This window comes from Schistocerca piceifrons, chromosome 11, assembly GCF_021461385.2.
Source record: "Schistocerca piceifrons isolate TAMUIC-IGC-003096 chromosome 11, iqSchPice1.1, whole genome shotgun sequence".
Classification (NCBI taxonomy): domain Eukaryota; kingdom Metazoa; phylum Arthropoda; class Insecta; order Orthoptera; family Acrididae; genus Schistocerca; species Schistocerca piceifrons.
The window spans coordinates 100,672,392-100,695,057 of NC_060148.1; the positions used below are offsets into that span (position 1 = coordinate 100,672,392).

At 45.5% G+C, this 22,666-nt stretch overlaps 1 protein-coding gene across 1 annotated transcript in view; it reads right to left on the reverse strand.

Moving 5' to 3' along the window:
• The window catches only part of LOC124720258 (ankyrin repeat, PH and SEC7 domain containing protein secG-like), a 49,859-nt gene extending 41,562 nt beyond the window's left edge, over positions 1-8,297 (reverse strand). Inside the window, exons 1-2 of the mRNA XM_047245575.1 lie at positions 8,213-8,297; positions 8,043-8,090 (exon numbers count right to left, since the gene is read on the reverse strand). Coding sequence (XP_047101531.1) covers positions 8,043-8,090; positions 8,213-8,261 — 97 coding nt within the window. The 5' untranslated portion in view covers positions 8,262-8,297. The remainder of the gene's footprint in view (positions 1-8,042; positions 8,091-8,212) is intronic.
• Between the last annotated feature and the right edge of the window lie 14,369 nt (positions 8,298-22,666).

Sequence of the window (22,666 nt, forward strand, 5' to 3'; positions counted from 1 at the left end):
CCAAGTACTGGTCAGCCTTTGCCGCCTTACCAGATTTAAACCCCCCCCCCCCCCTACTTCTCTCTCCTTCATGACAACCAGCCCTTCCCTGACAACATTAATAAGGCCAATCACTTTGCCTCCTACCTCTCCGATGTCTTTACCATCCCCGATGATCCCCAGTTCGACTACTCCCTCTTCACGGATGTCCACGATTGAACTGACACCTCTGTCCCTCCCCTCGCACCTGGTTTCCACTACTTGGACAACATTGCACACACAGAACTCAATGCCCCTATCACTACACAGGATCTCAACGCTACACTCTGCACGAAACGCAACACCGCTCCTGCTCACGATCGTATCACCTATCGCCAACTTCGAGAAGCTCCTGCCTCTTTCCTCTCCACCCTGGCCAAGCTCTACAATGTAGTCCTATCCACTGGCTACTACCCCGACCTGTGGGAAACCTCCTGTATCCTGATGTTCCTTAAACCTGGTAAACCGCCATACGCTGTCTCCTCCTACCGTCCCATCAGCCTTACCTCAGTCTTCAGCAAGGTCCTGGAATCCATCCTCACCCGACACATCCACCAGCATCTCCGCCAGCACCGCCTCCTTCCTGTTATCCAGTGTGGTTTTCGGCCGTCCTTCTCTTCCAATGACCTTCTCCTTCACCTCACTCATCTCCTCTCCAAACAACTTAATTCCCGTCATTCAGCTATCTTCCTCTCCCTTGACCTTGAACGAACCTATGACCGCGTGTGGCATTCCGGTCTCCTCTTCAAGCACCAAACCTTCGCCCTTCCTATTAACTACGTCCGTCTGATCGGCTCCTTTCTTTCCCAACGTCCTTCCTACATCACCATCTACAACACAGATTCCTACATCTTTTTGCCCTTCGCCGGTGTGCCCCAGGGTTCCGTCCTCTCCCCTCTTCTGTACCTCTTGTATACAGCAGACATGCCACTGCCTTCACCCCGCATCCACCTTCTCCAGTACGCTGATGACACTGCCTTCCTCGCCCTTGCCCCCACCCTGCAGCGCTCCCTTCTCCAATCTAATCTTGACCGGTTCACCGGTTGGTGCAACCAGTGGTTGCTTAAGGTCAATCCTTCCAAAACCCAGGCTTTCATTGTAGGCAAAACCACCCCTTCCTTCCGTCTCCTCGATTTCTACATCACCATCTATGAAACTTCCTGGCAGATTGAAACTGTGTGCCCGACCGAGACTCGAACTCGGGACCTTTGCCTTTCGCGGGCAAGTGCTCTACCAACTGAGCTACCGAAGCACGACTCACGCCCGGTACTCAAAGCTTTACTTCTGCCAGTACCTCGTCTCCTATCTTCCAAACTTTACAGAAGCTCTCCTGCGAACCTTGCAGAACTAGCACTCCTGAAAGAAAGGATATTGCGGAGACATGGCTTAGCCACAGCCTGGGGGATGTTTCCAGAATGAGATTTTCACTCTGCAGCGGAGTGTGCGCTGATATGAAACTTCCTGGCAGATTAAAACTGTGTGCCCGACCGAGACTCGAACTCGGGACCTTTGCCTTCGCGGGCAAGTGCTCTACCAACTGAGCTACCGAAGCACGACTCACGCCCGGTACTCAAAGCTTTACTTCTGCCAGTACCTCGTCTCCTACCTTCCAAACTTTACAGAAGCTCTCCTGCGAACCTTGCAGAACTAGCACTCCTGAAAGAAAGGATACTGCGGAGACATGGCTTAGCCACAGCCTGGGGGATGTTTCCAGAATGAGATTTTCACTCTGCAGCGGAGTGTGCGCTGATATGAAACTTCCTGGCAGATTAAAACTGTGTGCCCGACCGAGACTCGAACTCGGGACCTTTGCCTTTGCCCGCGAAAGGCAAAGGTCCCGAGTTCGAGTCTCGGTCGGGCACACAGTTTTAATCTGCCAGGAAGTTTCATATCAGCGCACACTCCGCTGCAGAGTGAAAATCTCATTCTGGAAACGTCCCCCAGGCTGTGGCTAAGCCATGTCTCCTCAATATCCTTTCTTTCAGGAGTGCTAGTTCTGCAAGGTTCGCAGGAGAGCTTCTGTAAAGTTTGGAAGGTAGGAGACGAGGTACTGGCAGAAGTAAAGCTTTGAGTACCGGGCGTGAGTTGTGCTTCGGTAGCTCAGTTGGTAGAGCACTTGCCCGCGAAAGGCAAAGGTCCCGAGTTCGAGTCTCGGTCGGGCACACAGTTTTAATCTGCCAGGAAGTTTCATATCAGCGCACACTCCGCTACAGAGTGAAAATCTCATTCATCACCATCTATGGCTGTCCAATGGCCCTCACCCCCACCCTTAAGTACCTTGGTGTCACCCTCGACTGTCGACTCTCCTGGACCCACCACCTCCGGACGATCGAAGCCTAGGCAGGCTCTCGACTCTGTCTCCTCAGGCTTCTTTCCGGCCATACTTGGAGTCTGGACCCCTCCATCATCCTCCATACCTATAAATCCCTCATTCGCCCTATCCTTTTCTATGCCCAGCCTGGATGGATCTCCGCTCCCCCTATCTTTTACAAATCCCTTCAGATCCTAGAACGCCATGCTCTTCGCCTCGCCTATTGCATCCGTATCCCCTCTGCCACGCGCATCCTGTACGACCTTATTCCCTTCCCCCACCTCCTCCTTTTTCCTCAAATGGGTACGGATCCTCTACACCTCCTGTTAACTCGAACCTCCTCACCTGCTGGTCTCTCCCATCCTCTCCTGCTCCCGTCCACTGCCGCACCTGTATTTCCACATCCCACCTGCTATCCATCTCTCCACCACACCCTCTCCAAAGGTGGCTACCGCCAGCTCCCCCTTCCTGATGATGCCCTCCACCCCTCCATCTAACCCTCCTACCAACTTTGATCCTCCCTCCCTCTTCCTGTGTTTGTTCCTATAGGCACCCTCTCTCCCTCCTCTTCCCATTCCCTCCCTCTTCCCTTTCTCCTCACACCTCCCCCGGGCTTCCCCTACCCCTCATCCTCCCTTCTCCTCCGCTATTGGCATCTTTACTCTCCCTTCTCCCTCACCCTCCCCCCTCTTCCCCTCTTGGCAGGTCCCCGGACTCGAAAAACGTTATGTGGACATTCGCGCACCAGAGATCATCGCCATCAGTTTCTTGTGTGTGCGCCATCATGTTTGTGTGTAGTGTTCGCTGTCGCGCTCCTCTGTTCACCAATGCCATCGAAATCGTCAGTGTTTGTGCACCGTGCCAACGTGTTTCAGCGTGTTTTTCGTTGAGTGTAAACAGCTCCGTGTTTTGTGTTTTCTGTGTCTACTGTTTTTTGCCCAACAATATGTTCAGTCTGTTATGTGTCTTCTTTATGTTTTCACATTGTCCACTCTGAGGCTGAAGAGCAGCGTAGTATGCTGCTGCCAGCCTACCTGATGTTCAGGTATTAAAATAACAATAAAAAAATGTTGGTGAGACCAGACCCACCCTTCCACCATCCTCCACACCTACAACTCCCTCATCTGTCCTATCCTCTGTTATGCCAGCATTGCCTGGATCTCTGCACCCGCCCACTTTTACGAGACCCTCCAAATCCTCTAACGCCATGCACTCTGCCTTGCCTTCTGTATCCGTCTTCCTTCCCCCACACGGCTCCTGTATGACCTCATCCCTTCCCCTACCTCCTCCTGTTCCTCCAACATCTCCACATCTTTTACATTGTCCACAGGCTTGATCCCCCACCCTCTGGTTTCCTCCTTCCTCTCCACCTCCCGCCCATTGCCGCACCTCTATCGCTGTATCCCTCCCTGTCTCCACCTGCACATCCTAATTCTCCATCAGGGCGATTTCCAGCGCCTCCCCCTTCCAGATGATGAAATCAGCATGACATATACCCTTCCTTCCAACTATAACCTGGTCTTGTTCGCCCCCCCCCCCCCAGGGCCCCCTTTTTCCTCTCCCCTCGTTCTACAAGAGCGGATTTTCCTCCTTGCCCCCCCCCCCCCTGGGACCCTGCACTCCATCCTTGCCTCTTTCCCTCCCACATCTCTTCCAACCTGGCCCTCTTCGGGGCGCCCCTCGCCCATCTCCTTCCTCTCTTTCCCTTCCTCCCTTCTTCTGATCTCCCTCATCTCCTTGTGCCTGGCAGATCCTTCATTTTGATCATTGTCAGTGTGCCACGTAAGTGTTGTGTTTAGTGCTGTTGCTCCTGTGCATCGAGAGGTGTGATTTTAATTGTGTGCTGGCCTTGTTCTTAGTGTTGCTACCAGTGTTTGTTATGTGCTATGCCATCTGTCGATACTTTTATGCTCTGGTCATGCTGTGCCTTGTGTTCTTTTAATCGTCCCAGTGTATGGTTTTTTGTGTGTGCTACTTTTTTATGGTTTTTATCTCCATTTTACAGCCGCCCCTAATTTATCTATTATCTTCCACGATGTTCCCCCTTTTTTATATCTATATTCACCAAGTTTTCTCCTTTACTATTTTTAAATGTCTTCCATTGTTTGTTCTATGCCTTCCGACTGAGGAGCAGCGCATATGCTGCTGCCAGCCCACCCCAATGAGGAACTGAAATACAATAAAGGAACAAAAAAGAAAAATTTGACGAGACCATTCATAACACGGATTCCTACACCTTCTACCCCTCCGCCGGTGTGCCTCAAGGTTCTGTCCTCTCCCCTTTTCCCTATCCTCTTTACACAGTGGACATGTCGCCACCTTCACCTCCCTTACCGCTTCTCCAGTATGGCTTCTTTTTCTCACCCCCACCCTGCCAGGCTCCCAGCACCTTCTCCAATCCCATCATGACTGGTTTACCTCTTGGTGTAAGCAGTGGCTGCTCAAGGTCAAATCTTCCTAGACCCAGGTGACCATTGTAGGCAAAACCATCCCTCCCTTCTGTCTCGATTTCTATGTCACAATCTATGGCCATCCTATCAACCTCATCCCCACCTTGAAGTACCTTGGCATCACCCTTTACCGTCGCCGCTCCTGGATCCCCCATCTCCAGATAATCCAAGCCAAGGCATGCTCCCAACTCCACCTCCTCAAGCTCCTTTCTGGCCTCACATGGCGTCTGGACCCCTCCACCGTCCTCCACACCTATAAATCCCCCATCCACCCTATCCTCTGTTGTGCCCATCCCACATGGATCGCCACCCCTCCTACCTTCTACAAATTTCTTCAAATCCTCTAATGCCATGTACTCCACCTCGCCTAATGCATCCACCTCCCCTCCCCCACGTGGATCCTCTACGACTTAATTCCGTTCCCACACCTCCTCCTTTTCCTTGAACTGATACAGATCCTTTACACCTCCCACAAACTTCATCCCCCTCACCCACTTGTCTCTCCCATCCTTTCCCACCCCTGTCCCCTGCCTTGCCTGTACTCCCACATCCCATCCACTTTCCATCTCTCCACACTCCATACTCTTGCCCAAGGTGGCCAACTCACCCTCCCTGATGATGCCCTCATCTTCTTCATCTACCCCTCCTACCAACTTTGATCCTCCTTCTCCCAGTGTTTTTCCTCCAGGGCACCCTCTTTTCCATCTCTCCCTCCTCTCTTTCTCTCTCCCTCCCCTCCCCCCTCCCTGGGCTTCCAGACATCCCCCTACCCTCCCCCTCGCCCTCCCTTCTCCTCTCCCACTGGCATCAACCCCCTCCCACTCTCCCTCCTACCTTCGCCTCTTCCCTCTGGCGGGCCCCCGGCTTTTTCATGTGAACGGTGCATCTTTGTGCACCGGAGATCGTGACTAGTGTTCGTGTTTGTCTTTGCCTCAGTGCTGCAGTGTCTCTCTGTTTGTGCTCCTCTGTTCACGTGTGTAAACTCTGTCTTCTCTGTTGTGTACAGTGATGAACCTTTTTATCCAAACAGTGCACCCATGAATGGCTTCAATTATTTTACTGCCTCTTGTCTCCCATTTTTACTCACCATGTTTCTTTTTGTATTTCTGTTTACTGTTTGTGTTCTCTATGGCAAAAGAGTGGCATTGATAGGCTGCTGTCAGCCTGCCTTTTCTGTGATGGTTTCAAAATAACAATAAAGAAAAAAAAGTTATATGACCAACCTCCTGGTGTCCTTCTTCTCCACTCCCTGCCCACTGCCACACCCCTATCACAGTATCCCTCTCTCTCTCCACCTCAACACCCTCCATCTCCTTCATCAGGGCAATTTTCAGCAACCCCTCACAGACGATGGACCTCGCTGTGATGTCTAACCTTCTTACCAGCTGTAGCCTTGTCTTTTATCCCCCCCCCTTCCCAGGCTCCCCTATTTCCTCTCTCCTTTCTCCAGAGCAGTTTTTCCTCCATCCCCTAGAGACTCTACCACCCTTCCTCAGCTGGTCCCCTCTCCTGTCCTTCCCTCCCTAAACCCCCATCAGCGCCCTCCCACCCCATCCCCATTCTCTCACCCCCTTCTAGCATCACCGCTTCCCCCCTATTCTCTTCTCCCTCCAGTCCCCACCACTGGCAGATCCTCCCAGTTGCTTCTTCATCATCGAATGTACTGTATCAGTGTTCTCTTCTGTGCAGTTCTACAGTGTGCTCGACTTGTATGTAGTTTTGTTGTCTATGGTTATTCCATGCTGCACTGCCTATCGACTAGTTGTTTTAACCGTTCTGCGACTTTTTATGCTCCTGCCATACTTGGAATTATGTCTGTTAATGCTACTGCCAAGAATTGAAAGTACAGTAAAAGAAAAAAAATAGTTTGACAATTGCTTGTGTTCTACTCAAGTCTAGTGATTCGTGATACGTAATTAAGAGAAGAAATCATGCAGTCCATACATTAATTTAACTGTTTGTCCTGTTATTTTCTGTTACTAACTTGTACTAGTATTGGGCTTTAATCTTTTGCAGTTGAAACACTTGCTAAAGGCCTAAGGCTGAAATAAAACCTGCTGTACAGTCCAATGGCGGGTATATCTTTCAAAAGTTATGTGTGTCTGTAGCTGCACACCAGAGGGAAGTCATTAAAGAGGAGCCCCAGGATTGAAGGCGACGCCCTTTCGAGAAGGCACTATAGCGCTAATTTAGAGAACCGTATTTGAGGTCGGTTGCCAAACGATTTTACTGCCACCAATGTCAATTTTGAGTAAGGATCACAAAGATAAAAGGTGAGAAATTGGGCTCATACGGAGGCTTTTGCGCGCTCATTTTTCTCTCGCTCTATTTGCGAGTGGTAGTGACTAGCAGTGGCATAAAGTATTCTCCACCATTCACCGTGATTTGTGCAGTATGTATGTAGGTATAGACGTATCCATTAAGGGGGGGGGACGTGTAAGGGGCTCACATGGAGCAGGAGAAGCACCATAGAACATTTTTATTTCCATTCTCTAAACTTTTATAAATAAATTCATAAGACTTTGTTAGCATGACCAGGAAGGATTCAGGATTCACACTCATAGCAGAGGAAGCTCAAAATCATTAAAAATAATTTTTTTTATATGTGAAAGTTCATCATTTCTTCAGTTACTATTGGCTGCGTTTGTTGCTATAGGTACACTTTCCTTTTAAGCAAGAGAGATTCTTCAATCAGTTTTGTGCAGCATACAAACCATACTTACAGGTGTATGAAATACTACAAATTATTTAATTTATGAAAAAATAAGTGAGTAGTCACATTTTAAATTTCATGTTTAGAAAAAACACAAATTTAATAGTTAATTGTCTCAATTCTTACCATAGTTTTTAATAGATTTTGAAAATTCTGAAGTTTTATGAATTTATTTGTAAAAGTATAGACCTTGGAAATTAAAATGTCCCATGGTGCCTCTGGTGCTCCGAGTGGCCCGTCCAACCTCTTACCTGCCATAAGTGAGTGTTGTTATTTTTGGATCTTTGGGTCCGACCAAGTACCAAATGTACGGCATTCATGTATTGCTTCAGTAAACCAGGATCCTGTGCGATCTGTGCACATGCATGGAACGACTTACCCTGACCACTGGGAGAAACTAGTGATACCTAATCCAGGCTGCTAACTTGAATTTAATTCCCATTCCGATAACTAAAGTGTCAGGGATTTTAAATGGAAGTACAGAGCAGAATTCGACATAAATTAATATACCCCCTCTCATTGTATCTAGGATTAATGAAAAAATTATTACCTGGTTTGTCATTTCCTGAAATGTACTCTGTGACTTCAGGATTGGGTTCTGAAAAAGTAATGGATTCAAATCTCAATGGATAAATAGAACACGTACTTCACTATGCATTATAAAACTGTTATTTATTATCATACCATACTTACGTCAGTTAAAAAATGTAAGAGTCGTACCTGTAATGGAATCTGGGTCACTGTAGCCAGTAGCTAAGACTACAGCCATAAAGAAGTAGATAAGCCATCTGAAGCTTCTGCAGAACATAATACTAGGATACAGTTATTTGGCGAAGTAAAGAAATTCTTCCTCAAAATATCTTCATAAAATTTTCAGACAGTTGTACAATCTGAAATTTTATAAATGAATATAATTACAAAACTAATCTTCTTCCTCCAAGCTACAAGGTGAATTAATTAGTGTAAATTGACGTTGCAATATAAGGCAGATAGCATCATCTTACTAGCTTGATATCACCTCGTTCTGTTAAATATATATACTGGCTCAATCAGCTAAGTTAATTGCATCGCACGGTCGGTGTGGCCGTGCGGTTCTAGGCGCTTCAGTCTGGAACCGCGTGACCGCTACGGTCGCAGGTTCGAATCCTGCCTCGGGCATGGATGTGTGTGATGTCCTTAGGTTAGTTAGGTTTAACTAGTTCTAAGTTCTAGGGGACTGATGACCACAGATGTTAATTCCCATCGTGCTCAGAGCCATTTGAACCATTTAATTGCATTAAATATTTCTAAACCCACTAAGATATCGTAATTCTGTTTACATCTGGCCAGTTAGGAGAAAGTGCTGTCTATATTAATTGTATGGAGATAAGTGTCAACTTCGCATTTCCGAAAGAAATTGTAGTGTATGACACTAAGAGCTGATGTTTCGTGCAAAGCGAGAGAACGGTGAGAGTGTGAGTGTGCGCCCTTTATGTTGGCTTTAACTAGCTGAACGAGCCTTAGGCAGGCAAGGACAGGCCAGCGTGGTGATAGCGGAAACTACGGTCTAAGGAACATAATAGCGAGTACTGAGTGCTGACTCGAATATGACAGTTGCAATCTCCTAAACACAGCACCATGAGACTGAAGATACTACATAAATCGAGGAGACAAAGTGAGCTCATAGCATATAGATAGTAATCTCTCTCTCTCTCTCTCTCTCTCTCTCTTATTAGACATCATGAGAGGGCAGAATGGTTAGCTCCGCGCAACTCAACGGACTTCGAACGTCTTCAGGTGATTGGGTGTCATTTTTGTCATACAGCTGTACACAGGATTTACACACTCCTAAACATCCCTAGATCCACTGTTTCCGATGTGATAGTGAAGTGGAAATGTGAAGGGACATGTACAGCACAAAAGCGTACAGGCCGACCTCGTTTGTTGACTGACAGACCGCTAACAGTTGAAGAGGTTCGTAATGTGTAACAAGCAGACATCCGTCGAGACCATCACAAAGGAATTCCAAACTGCATCACGATCCATTGCAAGTACTATGACAGGTAGTCGAGAGGTGAAGAAACTTGGATTTCACGGTCGAGCGGCTGCTCATAAGCCGCCCAACACGCCAGTAAAAACGCCAAACGACGCCTCGCTTGGTGTAATAAGCGTGAACATTGCGAGATTGAACACTGAGAAAACCATAAATGATGTGACGAATCGCGGTATACAATGTGGCGATACGATGACAGGTTGTGGGTACGGCGAACCCCCAGTGGACATCTGCCGGCGTGTGTGGGGCTGACAGTAAAATTCGGAGGCGGGGGTGTTATGGTGTGGTCGTGTTTTTTATGGAGGGGGCTTGTACCCCTCGTTGTTTAGCGTGGCATTATCACAGCATAGGCCTACAGTGATGTTTTAAACACTTTCTTGGTTCCCACTGTGCAAGAGCATTTTGGGGATGACGACTGCATCTGTCAACACGATCGAGCACCTGTTCATAATGCACGGCCTGTGGCGGAGTGGTTGAACGACAGTAACATCCCTGTAATGGACTAGCCTGCACAGAGTCCTGACCTGAATGCTACAGAACATCTTTGTGATATTTCGGAACGCCGACTTCGATGCCAGGCCTCACCGACCGACATTGATACCTCTCCTCAGTGCAGCACTAAGTGAAGAAAGGGCTGACATTGCACAATAAACTCTCCAGAACCTGACTCAATGTATGCCTGCGAGATTGGGCGCTGTCATCAAGGTTAAGGTGGGCCAACATCATAATGAATCCTGGCATTACCAATCGAGGAAGCCACGAACATGAAAGTGATTTTCTACCTGGTGTCCAGATGCTTTTGATCACATATTACACAAGCATACACACACAAAAAAATGGTTCAAATGGCTCTGAGCACTATGGGACTCAACATCTTAGGTCATAAGTCCCCTAGAACTTAGAACTACTTAAACCTAACTAACCTAAGGACATCACACACACCCATGCCCGAGGCAGGATTCGAACCTGTGACCGTAGCAGTCCCGCGGTTCCGGACTGCAGCGCCAGAACCGCTAGACCACCGCGGCCGGACATACACACACACACACACACACACACACACACACACACACACACACACACACATATATATATATATATATATATATATATATATATATATATATGTATATATGTGGCCAGACTGAGTCACGGGCTCATAGTCGCCAAGCCCAGAACACTAAAGATAGAAACTTGAAAATCGGAGAAGGTGTTGATCCTACAATGTAGGCCTCAAATAAGACGGAATTTTTCGTAATTCCGCGCCTAAGGATTGGAATAGGGGATGAAAGGTTTTTTAATATATGTGGCTAAGAAATGCAATAGACATACAAAAATTTGTGTTTGGTGTCTCAGACAGAAATAAAGAAATACGTGTTCCACCATTTTTGAAATTTAACCCCTATAGTGATGAAATAGTGGGGATAATACTTCTTTAAATAAATCATTATTAACGAACTACTAAAGTATTTTTAAAGTTACATTTATGGAAATTGGTATTTGACTTCATAGTTATAAAAGAATAAGTTTTCCACTGTTTTTGGAAATATACTGGGTGAAGTGTTTTAAAAATATTTCATTATGAAGATTTTTTCACGATAAATCTACGAAAACATGAATTTAGAATCTCAGCTAGAAATAAACAAAGCATTTTATTGTTTTCGGAACTTCAACCGAAAGGAGGGCTACAGAGGAATAGCAGTTTTTATGAAAATATTTCACGATCCAATCATCTTCGAAGCTAAATCTATGAAAAGTTGTATTTGATTTCTCAGTTAGAAATCAGAAAGATACGTGTGTCACTGATTTTGGATATTAACCTACAAGGGGGTGAAATAGGGCCAGATTGAGTCACAGACTCATCATCACTCAGTCCCAACCACTGAAGATAGAAACTTGAAATTTGGGTAGCGTATGGATCTCATATTGTAGGTATCACTTAAGAAGAGATTGATCGAAATTCCATTCATATGGGGGTGAAACAGTGGATGTAAATATTGCAGTTAATAAAAACTGGGACATCTAGAGTTGCAATGATGCAATTCAGATGCAAGTGGCAGCTATTTTTACCATAGTAGATTGTGAGCCACTGTTCGAAAGAAATACTGAGTGTTTTGTAAAAGGAAACCACTTGTACAGTCGAAAACATCTCAGCTCTAGATGCGTCATAGAATCCATTACTATACCCACTGTTATTTCGTAATGGAGGCACAGAGTGGTGTAGTAATTAGTTCCATAATACCCCAAGTACATCCATTGAGAGACAGTCTAGAAGTAAAGTTACTATGTTGCCTTTTACAACACTCACAAGAATAATATTTACGGTGAATTGTTAATATGTATGTACACATTGAAGGTAGGAGACTCCTTTTCATAAGACAAAATAAGTCTGTGTTAACGTCAGAAATTTATAATAACTTATGTGATCGTTTGTAGCTAAACTCAGATGACACTAAATACTGGAAGAAGGGTTATTTTGACTTTTTCATTTAATGGTTCTCCAAGTAATATCCATCACAGCTGTTTTGGTGCAATGTCCATTTTTCAAAATTTCGGTAAACTTTCGTTATTTACTGCAAGAATTTACCATCCTAAACGCTGAGAAATTATTAATAACATTGAACCACCTGGTAATTATTGTAAAAAAGTGGTTGTTCAATTATTTGAGGGTAAATTAAAAAACTAATTCATACAATACTAATAAAACATATTTTCTCTAATGTTCAGACCATCATTTACACAACTGATTTAAAAAAAATATGGTTGCCTCATGCCCCTATGTTAATCACTTTATGTGAATTGATAAAATAATAGACATTGCCAATATTGATAAAGTTATACATGTAGAAATTCCAGAGATTCAAACACACCATAAACTATGCAAACATGCTGCAAATCATATGGTGTGTGGACCATGTGGTCAACTTAATAAAAGTTCTATGAGTACGAGAGATAAACGTTTCCTAAATATTTCTGTGATATCACCTGACAATCAGATAAAGTATATCCATTGCACAGATAGTGTGATATTGGTGTTAGCACTAATGTTCGAGGGAAATCACATGAAATTCGTTACATTATACCATGTAATCCATGTTCACTTGCTAAATTTGATTACAATGTGAATACTGAAGTTTACACAACAGTAATATAGTTCAATATATTTATAAATATGTACATAAAGGGTATGATAGTTCCACTATGGAATTAGGCAATGAAAGAACGCATCGAAATGAAGAAATTCATATTGGTGAAGTGAGTGATTTTTTGAACTGCTGTTACGTCAGATCAACGGAATTGGCACGATGTATTTGTGAATTTCCGATACATTTCCTGTAGCACCCTGTCATTATGCTTGCTATTCATTTGCCACATGGTTCAAATGGTTCAAATGGCTCTGAGCACTATGGGACTCAACTGCTGAGGTCATTAGTCCCCTAGAACTTAGAACTAGTTAAACCTAACTAACCTAAGGACATCACAAACATCCATGCCCGAGGCAGGATTCGAACCTGCGACCATAGCGGTCTTGTGGTTCCAGACTGCAGTGCCTTTAACAGCACGGCCACTTCGGCCAGCTTGCCACATGGACAAACTGTTTACTTGAGAGTAGGACATGAATGGAATGCAGTAGAAAATGTGAAAAAAGATTATCATATTTCCCTGCATTTAATGAAACTGATTCACCGGTTAATGTTTGCTGTTTTACTGACATTCTTATGTACTATGTTCAGGTTGATACAGAAAAAAATGGAAGGAGAAAGACATGGGGGTCATAAAATTATTACATGCATATGTGTAGTATCTCCAGGGTAAGTAGAACTTTTCCATGTTTTTAATCCTAAATCAATTGAAGATGTTATGACTTATAATGGAGTAGTTTGAAATAATTTACCGAAGCACGTCGCACTCATGGTGTTCTTAAGATAACAATGAATGGCGTGAATGTTTCAATGAAGCAAAGGAATAGAAACCACCAAAGCAAACGTATAATTTATTTGGTGTAATCTGAGCACTGAATGTAGCAGCAGAAGCTTTAGCGCAATGGCTTAATTAAGAATATTTCTTTGCAAAAATTTCTCAAAGGAATACAATGAAGAAATTTCTTACAGCAGAGTACAGTTAGATATTAATTATATTGTGGATGATCATGACTGGGCATATCAGTTACTTCGGTTTTCTGTCCCGACTTTAATACCAGAATATCCTTACATAGATATATGAGATCTAACCCATGAAGAGTTGCAATTCAGTGAACCTTACAAAAGAGCTAACTGTGAATAGCATTTTATAGCTGACTGTGGTGTCACCGCCAGACACCACACTTGCTAGGTGGTAGTTTAAATCGGCCGCGGTCCATGTAGTACATGTCGGACCCGCGTGTCGCCACTGTGATCGCAGACCTAGCGCCACCACCAAGGCAGGTCTCGTGATACGAGAGTGGACTCGGCCCCCAGTTGTACGAGAACCAAGCTACCGACCAGTTGTACGCGAACCTAGCTATCGCCCAGTTGCATGAAGCCTTTCTCTCTCATTAGCCGAGAGACAGAATAGCCATCAGAAGTTAATGGCTACGAACTAGCAAGGAGCCAATTGTATCAGTGCCTATAGCTTACTAGTATTCAAGAGCGATGTATTCCAAGGAATAAAGAAAAGATAAGTAAAAAGCATCTACCTACTTTTCTTCTTATTCATTTATAAGTTCTCATGTTCCAGACTTCACGCCCGTCGGCGTGTGTGTGTACGCGTGCCTGCCTTTCTTTTGGCTACTACCGTGTGGCGTAACAGTCTTGTTACGTCACAACAGATTGGCGACGAGTAAAAACTTCTTTCTGATTGCTTACATTTAATTGTGTCATGGCTTCGCCACATTCTCCAGATGTACTGTCCGAATTTTATCGCTTGCAGAATCAGCAGACGCAGGCGTTACTGGATGCCCTTGGACAGCTCGTCCAGGGTCAACGTGCGCTGCACACCGATGCGGCCGCCGCCGCTTCTTCGCTACCGCAGCCGCAACCTGCTGTTGCACCTCCCTTTCGACCATACGTGGCAGCCGATGAGACGTGGCAAGAGTGGTCTCGCCAGTTCAACTTTCACATGGCTGCCTACAGAATTCAAGGTAATGAGCGGCAGCCGTTTTTGCTTTCTTGTGTCGGTGTGTCCACATACCGTGTGATAGTGAAATTGTTTCCCCGACGCGACGTAGCAACTTTGTCATACGAGGAAATTTTGTCTGCATTAGATGCCTATTTCAAAGAAACAGTTAATGTGGTTGCAAAACGGTATACGTTTTTTCGTACAAAACGTACGGCCGGTCAAACTAATAGGGAGTGGGTAGCAACATTGCAAGGACTTACTAGGGACTGTGCCTTTGAATGTGACTGTGGTCTTTCTTATTCAGATACAATGGTGCGTGATGCAATTGCACAGAACGTTTCTGATGTTCGCATACGGGAGCAAATTTTGAAACTAGTTAATCCCTCCCTTCAACAAGTGATAGACATCTTGGATAGACAGGACACACTGGACTGTGCTCAGGAATCTTTTGCAACTTCGCCAGCCGTGTGTAACATTAACCGGCCCGCTGGACGCGCTGTGCGACCCGGTAACCGGGCCTCGCGCACGGACACACAGCGACCGCCGCGTGCTAAGCCAGGTGTGCCGCGCCAGCCCGCAAATGCAGTGAAATCATGCCCGCGGTGTGCTACTAGACATTCGCGTGAACATTGCCCGTCACGCCAAGCTATTTGCTTTTTCTGCAATAAGAAAGGACATGTTCAAAGTGTTTGCCAGAAAAAGCTCAGATCAGACAATCACAATCATTCCAGGCCCTTTGCTTCGCGCCGGAATCGAACCAAGGACACTCAGGCTCGTGGACCTTCGCCTATGGACATTCATGTCGTTAATTCCACTTCGTCCAGTGACACTTTCTCTAACAGTGACTGTGATCGTCCCACAAAAACTGTGCGTCGACGTCGCCGGAAATCACGTCAATTAGCAAGTGATTCTGTACCAGTGTCTGTTCCAATTGCACAAAACAGTCGCTCTTGTCGTCAGCAGGACAATAAACTTTTTGTGGACTTAGACTTTGAAGGCAAAGTGATACCATTCCAGCTCGATACCGGAGCTGCAGTTTCATTGCTCAATCACGACACATACAAACAACTGGGCGCACCTCCGTTGCGTGCCGCAAATGTTAAGCTAACTACATATTCCGGACAGAAAATTCCTGTGTTAGGACAGTGCAGCCTTCTTGCAACATTCAAGGGACAAACAAAACTTGTGTCATTTTACGTTCTTCGTTCTTCTTCTGCAGTGAACTTATTTGGTCTAGATTTATTTAAGTTGTTTAACATGTCTATTGTAAATCAGGTCCTATCTGTGAATCAGACTGTGCCTACAGACAGTGTTTCCCGGCTGTGTGACGAATTTGCAGACATTTTTGCACCGGGCTTAGGTTGCGCTAAAAACTATGAAGCACATTTAGAACTGAAGGTAAACGCGCAACCGAAATTTTTCAGGGCGCGCAATGTTCCCCACGCATTGCGTGATGAGGTCGCAAGAACGTTACACGATCTCGAATCACAGGGTGTAATTGAACGTGTGCAAGCTTCTCTCTGGGCCTCACCCTTAGTAATTTTGCCAAAACCTTCCGGAAAATTGAGACTTTGCGTGGACTTTAAGGCCACAGTGAATCCACAGCTAGTGACTGCTACTTTTCCTTTGCCCCGCCCGGAAGATCTTTTTGCTAAACTGTGCCCGGGAAAATATTTTTCAAAGTTGGACCTAGCCGATGCGTACTTGCAAATACCGGTGGACGACGAATCCCAGCGCGTATTGGTGGTTAACACGCATCTTGGATTGTACCGCTTCAAAAGACTGCCATTCGGGTGTGCATCCGCCCCTGCCTTGTTTCAGCAATATTTACAAACTATTTGTGCGTCGGTCCCTACTGCAGCAAACTATCTGGACGATATAGTGATCTCCGGACAGACGGAAGAAGATCATCTTGCGAATTTACGAACGTTATTTCAGGTCTTGCGGCAAAATGGTCTTCGCTTGAGGAAGGACAAATGTGTGTTTTTTGCTCGTGACTTACCATACCTGGGACATGTCATTAATGCCCAAGGCATACATCCGAGTCCAGAGCACCTCCGTGCCATACACGACATGCCGTCCCCTCAAAATCTAAAACAGCTACAGAGTGTGTTGGGTAAAATTAATTATTACCATAAATATGTGCGCAATGCCTCTTCCATTTCAGCTCCGCTTCATCGCTTACGCCGTAAAGGTGTTCCGTTCGTCTGGACGACGGAATGTGAACGCGCCTTTCGCCAGTTGAAATCGGCGTTGCTTTCTAATACTTGCCTTACGCCATTCGATCCCCAGAAACCCCTTTTGTTGATGGTAGATGCCTCGGATTTCGGGATCGGTGCTGTGCTTGCGCACAAAGTTGGCTCACATGATCGCCCTATTGCCTTTGCGTCCAAATTGCTCTCGTCTGCGCAAAGAAATTATTCACAGATAGAGAAAGAAGCTTTGGCTCTCGTGTTTGGTGTTACTAAGTTCCATGATTTCTTGTATGGTCGTCACTTTACCATCATCACAGACCACAAACCTTTGACATCGCTTTTTCATCCGACCAAGCCTGTACCTCCACGTACAGCGCAGAAATTCATTCGCTGGTCTATTTTCCTCTCGCAGTACCGCTACGATATCTTGTATCGGTCCACTGCTAAGCACGGAAACGCCGATGCGTTGTCCCGTTTGCCTGTTGCTGAGGATAAAGCATTCGATTCTTCCGAACTTGCTTGCATGTTCATTGATTCGGAAACCGATGAAGTGGTCGAATCGTTTCCGATTGATTTTCGTCGTGTCGCTACAGCCACAGCTGCTGACCCTGTCCTTGCTACTGTTTTACGTTTTGTTGCTACGCAATGGCCTTTGTCAAAGTCTCGGATCGAGGATCCGTTGGTTCGCCGATTTTTTGCTCACAAGGAGAGACTTTTTGTTCGACGTGGTGTTCTGTTGTTGCGTTCTGATAATGATCAGTCCAGAGTCGTGGTCCCACGTTCGTTACAGTCCTCTGTTTTACGGCTTCTTCATCAAGGACATTGGGGTATAGTGCGAACGAAACAACTTGCTCGTCAGCACTGTACTTGGTTCGGAATCGATGCTGCGATTACGGATATGTGTTCTTCGTGCCCGGCGTGTGCCGAACAACAGTCCGCACCGCCGCGGAAAGTCTTTGCGTGGCCAAAAGCCACTTCCCCTTGGCAACGCTTGCACATTGATTTTGCTGGTCCATTCTGGAATGCTCGATGGTTGGTTCTGGTCGACGCCTTCAGTAATTTTCCTTTTGTTGTCCGGATGTCTTCCACGACGTCCTCCGCCACCATCCAAGCGTTGTCTGCTATCTTTTGCATTGAAGGTCTTCCGCAGACTATTGTTTCCGACAATGGCCCACAATTCATGTCCGCAGAATTCCAGTCTTTCTGCCAGGCCAATGGTATTCAACATCTGACATCCGCGCCGTTTTCGCCTCAGTCCAACGGTGCCGCTGAACGATTGGTCCGGACTTTCAAGTCACAGATGTTGAAACTGAAAGAGTCGCATTCTCGGGAGGACGCATTGTTGCTCTTTTGTCTTCGTACCGCTCTCAGCCCCGAGATGGGCGCTCGCCGGCTGAGTTGCTCCACGGTCGTCCTCATCGCACCTTGATGTCTTTGCTGCATCCGCCGCATCAGGTTCCTGTGCAGCGGCAGACTCCTGCTTTTGCTCCAGGCGACGTTGTATTTTATCGCAACTATCGAGGTTCACGGCGTTGGCTCGCAGGGCGCATTCTTCGCTGCCTCGGCCGCGCGATGTATTTGGTTTTGGGGGCCTCTGGTGAGGTGCGTCAGCATCTCAATCAGCTGCGCCTCTGTCGTCGCTCGGGTTCTGCCGCTCCCCGTCTGCTTTCAGCGACGGTGCCGTCCGGTCAGCGCCCTGGGGACCCATCTACTGGCTCGCCTCATCCCCAGGTGTTACCGACGATGCCTTCCATTTTGCCCCATGGCGACGCGCCGTCGCCGCCGCCGCAGCAGCAGCAGCCGCCGGCGCCGGCCGCATTCGACGCTTCGTTGCAGCCGCCAGGCGCCTCCCAGGGTCACGCGCCGCCGATCGCTTCCCGTGACCAGCTGTCCTCCGCCATGGAACTCCCGCCCGCTCCGGACCACATGACGTCATCGCGCGTCGGCTACCCCGACGCCATGGAAGTAGACCCTTCGGTCCCTCATGTCTTCTCACGGGCGCATACACCGCATGTTGACGTGCACCCTGGACTAGTTTTGCAGGCGTTTCCTAGCTCCCCTCGGACCGGATGGCCGGGTGCGGGTGGCACAGCCTCGCCTGTTGTTAGGCTCCCCACCTCATCGCATACGTCAACATGTGGTCCTCCCCACGGCGGGCGGAAGCCTTATTACACGACCGTTCGCCGATTTGCGGGGGAGGAATGTGGTGTCACCGCCAGACACCACACTTGCTAGGTGGTAGTTTAAATCGGCCGCGGTCCATGTAGTACATGTCGGACCCGCGTGTCGCCACTGTGATCGCAGACCTAGCGCCACCACCAAGGCAGGTCTCGTGATACGAGAGTGGACTCGGCCCCCAGTTGTACGAGAACCAAGCTACCGACCAGTTGTACGCGAACCTAGCTATCGCCCAGTTGCATGAAGCCTTTCTCTCTCATTAGCCGAGAGACAGAATAGCCATCAGAAGTTAATGGCTACGAACTAGCAAGGAGCCAATTGTATCAGTGCCTATAGCTTACTAGTATTCAAGAGCGATGTATTCCAAGGAATAAAGAAAAGATAAGTAAAAAGCATCTACCTACTTTTCTTCTTATTCATTTATAAGTTCTCATGTTCCAGACTTCACGCCCGTCGGCGTGTGTGTGTACGCGTGCCTGCCTTTCTTTTGGCTACTACCGTGTGGCGTAACAGTCTTGTTACGTCACAACACTGACCATGTTATTTCTGATGTTTAGTACTAAGACACTGGATCAAATGTGTTTTACCTACTGCTCTTGCAAGTTGCAGTAAAATGCTGACACAAATTGAAATTATTCCTAAACTAAATTTTCTGAACTTCCTTGCACCACAACAGCCTTAATTAGCATAGCTAGACTCCTCTAACTAGTGGTAGAACCTTGTATAACACATTTCAATTACCCATTACAATTTTGGAAAATTCAGTGCCCAATACAACATCAAACAGTAATATGGCCATACATTAATTCATGTTTATTGATTAAGTTTCCATGTGTCGACTTCAAGTACTGAACTTTATAATGCATTATTTGGTGATGTGGTACCGATGAATGTAATAAACATAAAACTTTTGTTTTATGTGGTTATTTTTGATAATTTCTTTCAGATGTTCCACATGGTCCTCAGGCAAAGAGGGCTTTGCTACATGAACTAGAGGTTTTGAACTTTTTGAAGGGAATTGGTAAAGACCAAGTAAGGAAACTTCCACAGTTAGATGACAATATTGCTGAAATACCACAGCCATTAGTCTGTGATCAATATAATGACATTGATGATGTTTATGGCAAGAATGCTATCCATGTTAAATTCAGTGATTCTACCACAAAAAATGAATACTGTGCCATAGTAAGGAATGATACGCTCTGTGCTATGCCAGGTGAAGTAAAGATATATCACAGCTATGATAAGGAAATTTATGATATTGAATACAAAATTAATAACTACTAACCAGTAGAGATTTTTAATTTTCTCTCTCTAATTGGTTTGCTAGAACACAAATTACAATTAAAGTTAAATACATTCTTTTTCTTATAGAAATATAAATAGAAAATAATGAGTAGTTAAGGAACAGAAATGCATGTCAAATGCCTATAAGTATAATATTGTTACTGACTGCCAAGTTCTAACTGGAATCACACAAAAAGCTAATTTTGATCCATGTGTATGCTGGGCTATGCAGGTACTACTCCACCTTTTCAGTTTCACAGAACACAGTTCTGATTTATTCTTGCATTTGATATTACCGCTGGGCAACAGGTAGAGTCTGGTCTTTCAGTGATTTGAAGTTGTGGCTATTGTAGAATACTGACTCGTTTAACGGAGCAGAACTTGTTAACGTCTCACAGTTTGACTTTCGTGAAGTTCGCTCCACTGAGAGAACAGTACCAGACCTCACAAATTAAATGTTTTCAGAGGTAATTAAGAAAAATTATCCTGCTGGTACGTTTCTTAACATACCAAAAGCCTTTAATTGTGTGAATCATAAAATTCTACTTGGTAAACTAACGAATTGTGACATTAATATCATCGCTCTTCCTTAGGCGTCTAACCTCCATAACGGAAAATATGGGGTTTCACAGTAATGATACATACCGCAAAGTGGGTGGAGGTGGAAGGAGACACAACATTTGAGGTTCCAAAAGGTAGGTACTGGTGACACTTTTGTTCATTCCAATGCAGGCCATTTTACAGTGTCGCTAAAGTGCAGTACAAAAAATGAAATGTTTGCTGGTGGCAGAAGCATGCAAGTCAAGGATCCTAGCTCACCCTACCAAGAAATGGTTTGATGATAGCTGAATAGGGCTACATGTAGTTCACAGCATCTTGCAGCCTTGAAAGCAACACTGAGTTAGTAGCAGCTCTAGAATGGCAGGAACATCATCGACAATCAATGCAAACGCACCTTAAGCCCATCGAAGATAATGTACTCTTTATTCAGCAGCATTAAACATTACAGAAGGTGTTCCTAATGGTGATCTCCGTATTCAGTACAGGGATAACGTCTCCATAGAAAATTATAGCACACTCTACGAATGCAACGCACTAAATTCTTCGGATGGTGTGCTTTGTCTAGTCCCAGGTTATTACACTTTCTGTCCCGTATGAGATTGTTCAGTAATCGAGATATTTGCTAAACCTAAGAAGCGTGTACATTCGTTGTTTTGGTGTTCTTAACATCCGAAAGCTTTCAGTTGTTCAGATTTACTTCCAACACTGTGAGTTCGTCTTCCTATGTTGTTGTACTTCGACTTCTCTAGCAGCTCCTTCAATCTATGCGCAGTGTTTTGAATTAGCCTGTATAGCGTAGTTCAACGTCCAGATTTCCTGCATCTTCTTACTTAGTTTAGGAGAAATTTTATGAAAACATCTGAGATATACTGCCTTTTTATGGAATGGTTCCATCTTGTCTCTGTTGTTCCTTCCGTGCTGCGGATCTGACAAGCTTTCGTCATAAATAACATTCGTTTAGGAAACCGTCCCAAAAACATACAGCGTGTACCGCTACATCTACGTTAATACTCTGTTATTCACAATCAAGTGCTTGGCAAAGGGTTCAATGAACCGCCTTCAAGCAGTCTCTCTACCGTTCAATTCTCGAAGGGAGCGCGGGATGACCGAGCACTTAAATTGTTCTACACAGGCCCTGAGTTCTCTTATTTTATCGTGATGATCACTTCTCCCCATGTAGGTGGGTGGCAACAGAATGTTTTTGCAATCGGAGGAGAAAAATGGTGATTGAAATTTCATGAGAAGATCCCATCGCAACGAAAAACACCTTTGATTTAATGACTGCCACTCCAATTTACGTATCATGTTTGTGGCACTATCTTCCCTATTTCGCGATGATACAAAACCAACCGCCCTTCCTTGAACTTTTCCGATGTCATCCGTCAGTCCCACCTGCTGGGGATCTCACATTGCACAGCAGTACTCCAGAATATGGCGGACAAGCGTGGTGTAAACAGTCCGTTTAGTGGACCTGTTGAACCTTCTAAGTGTTCTGCCCATGAATCGAAGTCTTCGGTTTGCTCTAGCCAACAGCATTATCTATGAAATCGTTCCTATTTGTAATTGTAATTGTGATCCCTAAGTACTTTGTTGAATTTACAACTTTAAGAGTTGCGTGACTTATCGCGTAATAGAAATTTAGAGTACTTCTATTAGTACTCGTGTGAGTAACTTCACCATTTTTTATTCATCTTATCTAAATCATATTTCAATTCGTTCTGGTCATCTGATCATTTTATAAGACAGGAAATGAAAGCATCATTTGCAAACAATGTAAGAGGGCTACTCAGATTGTCTCCTACGTCGTTAATATAGATCAGGAAC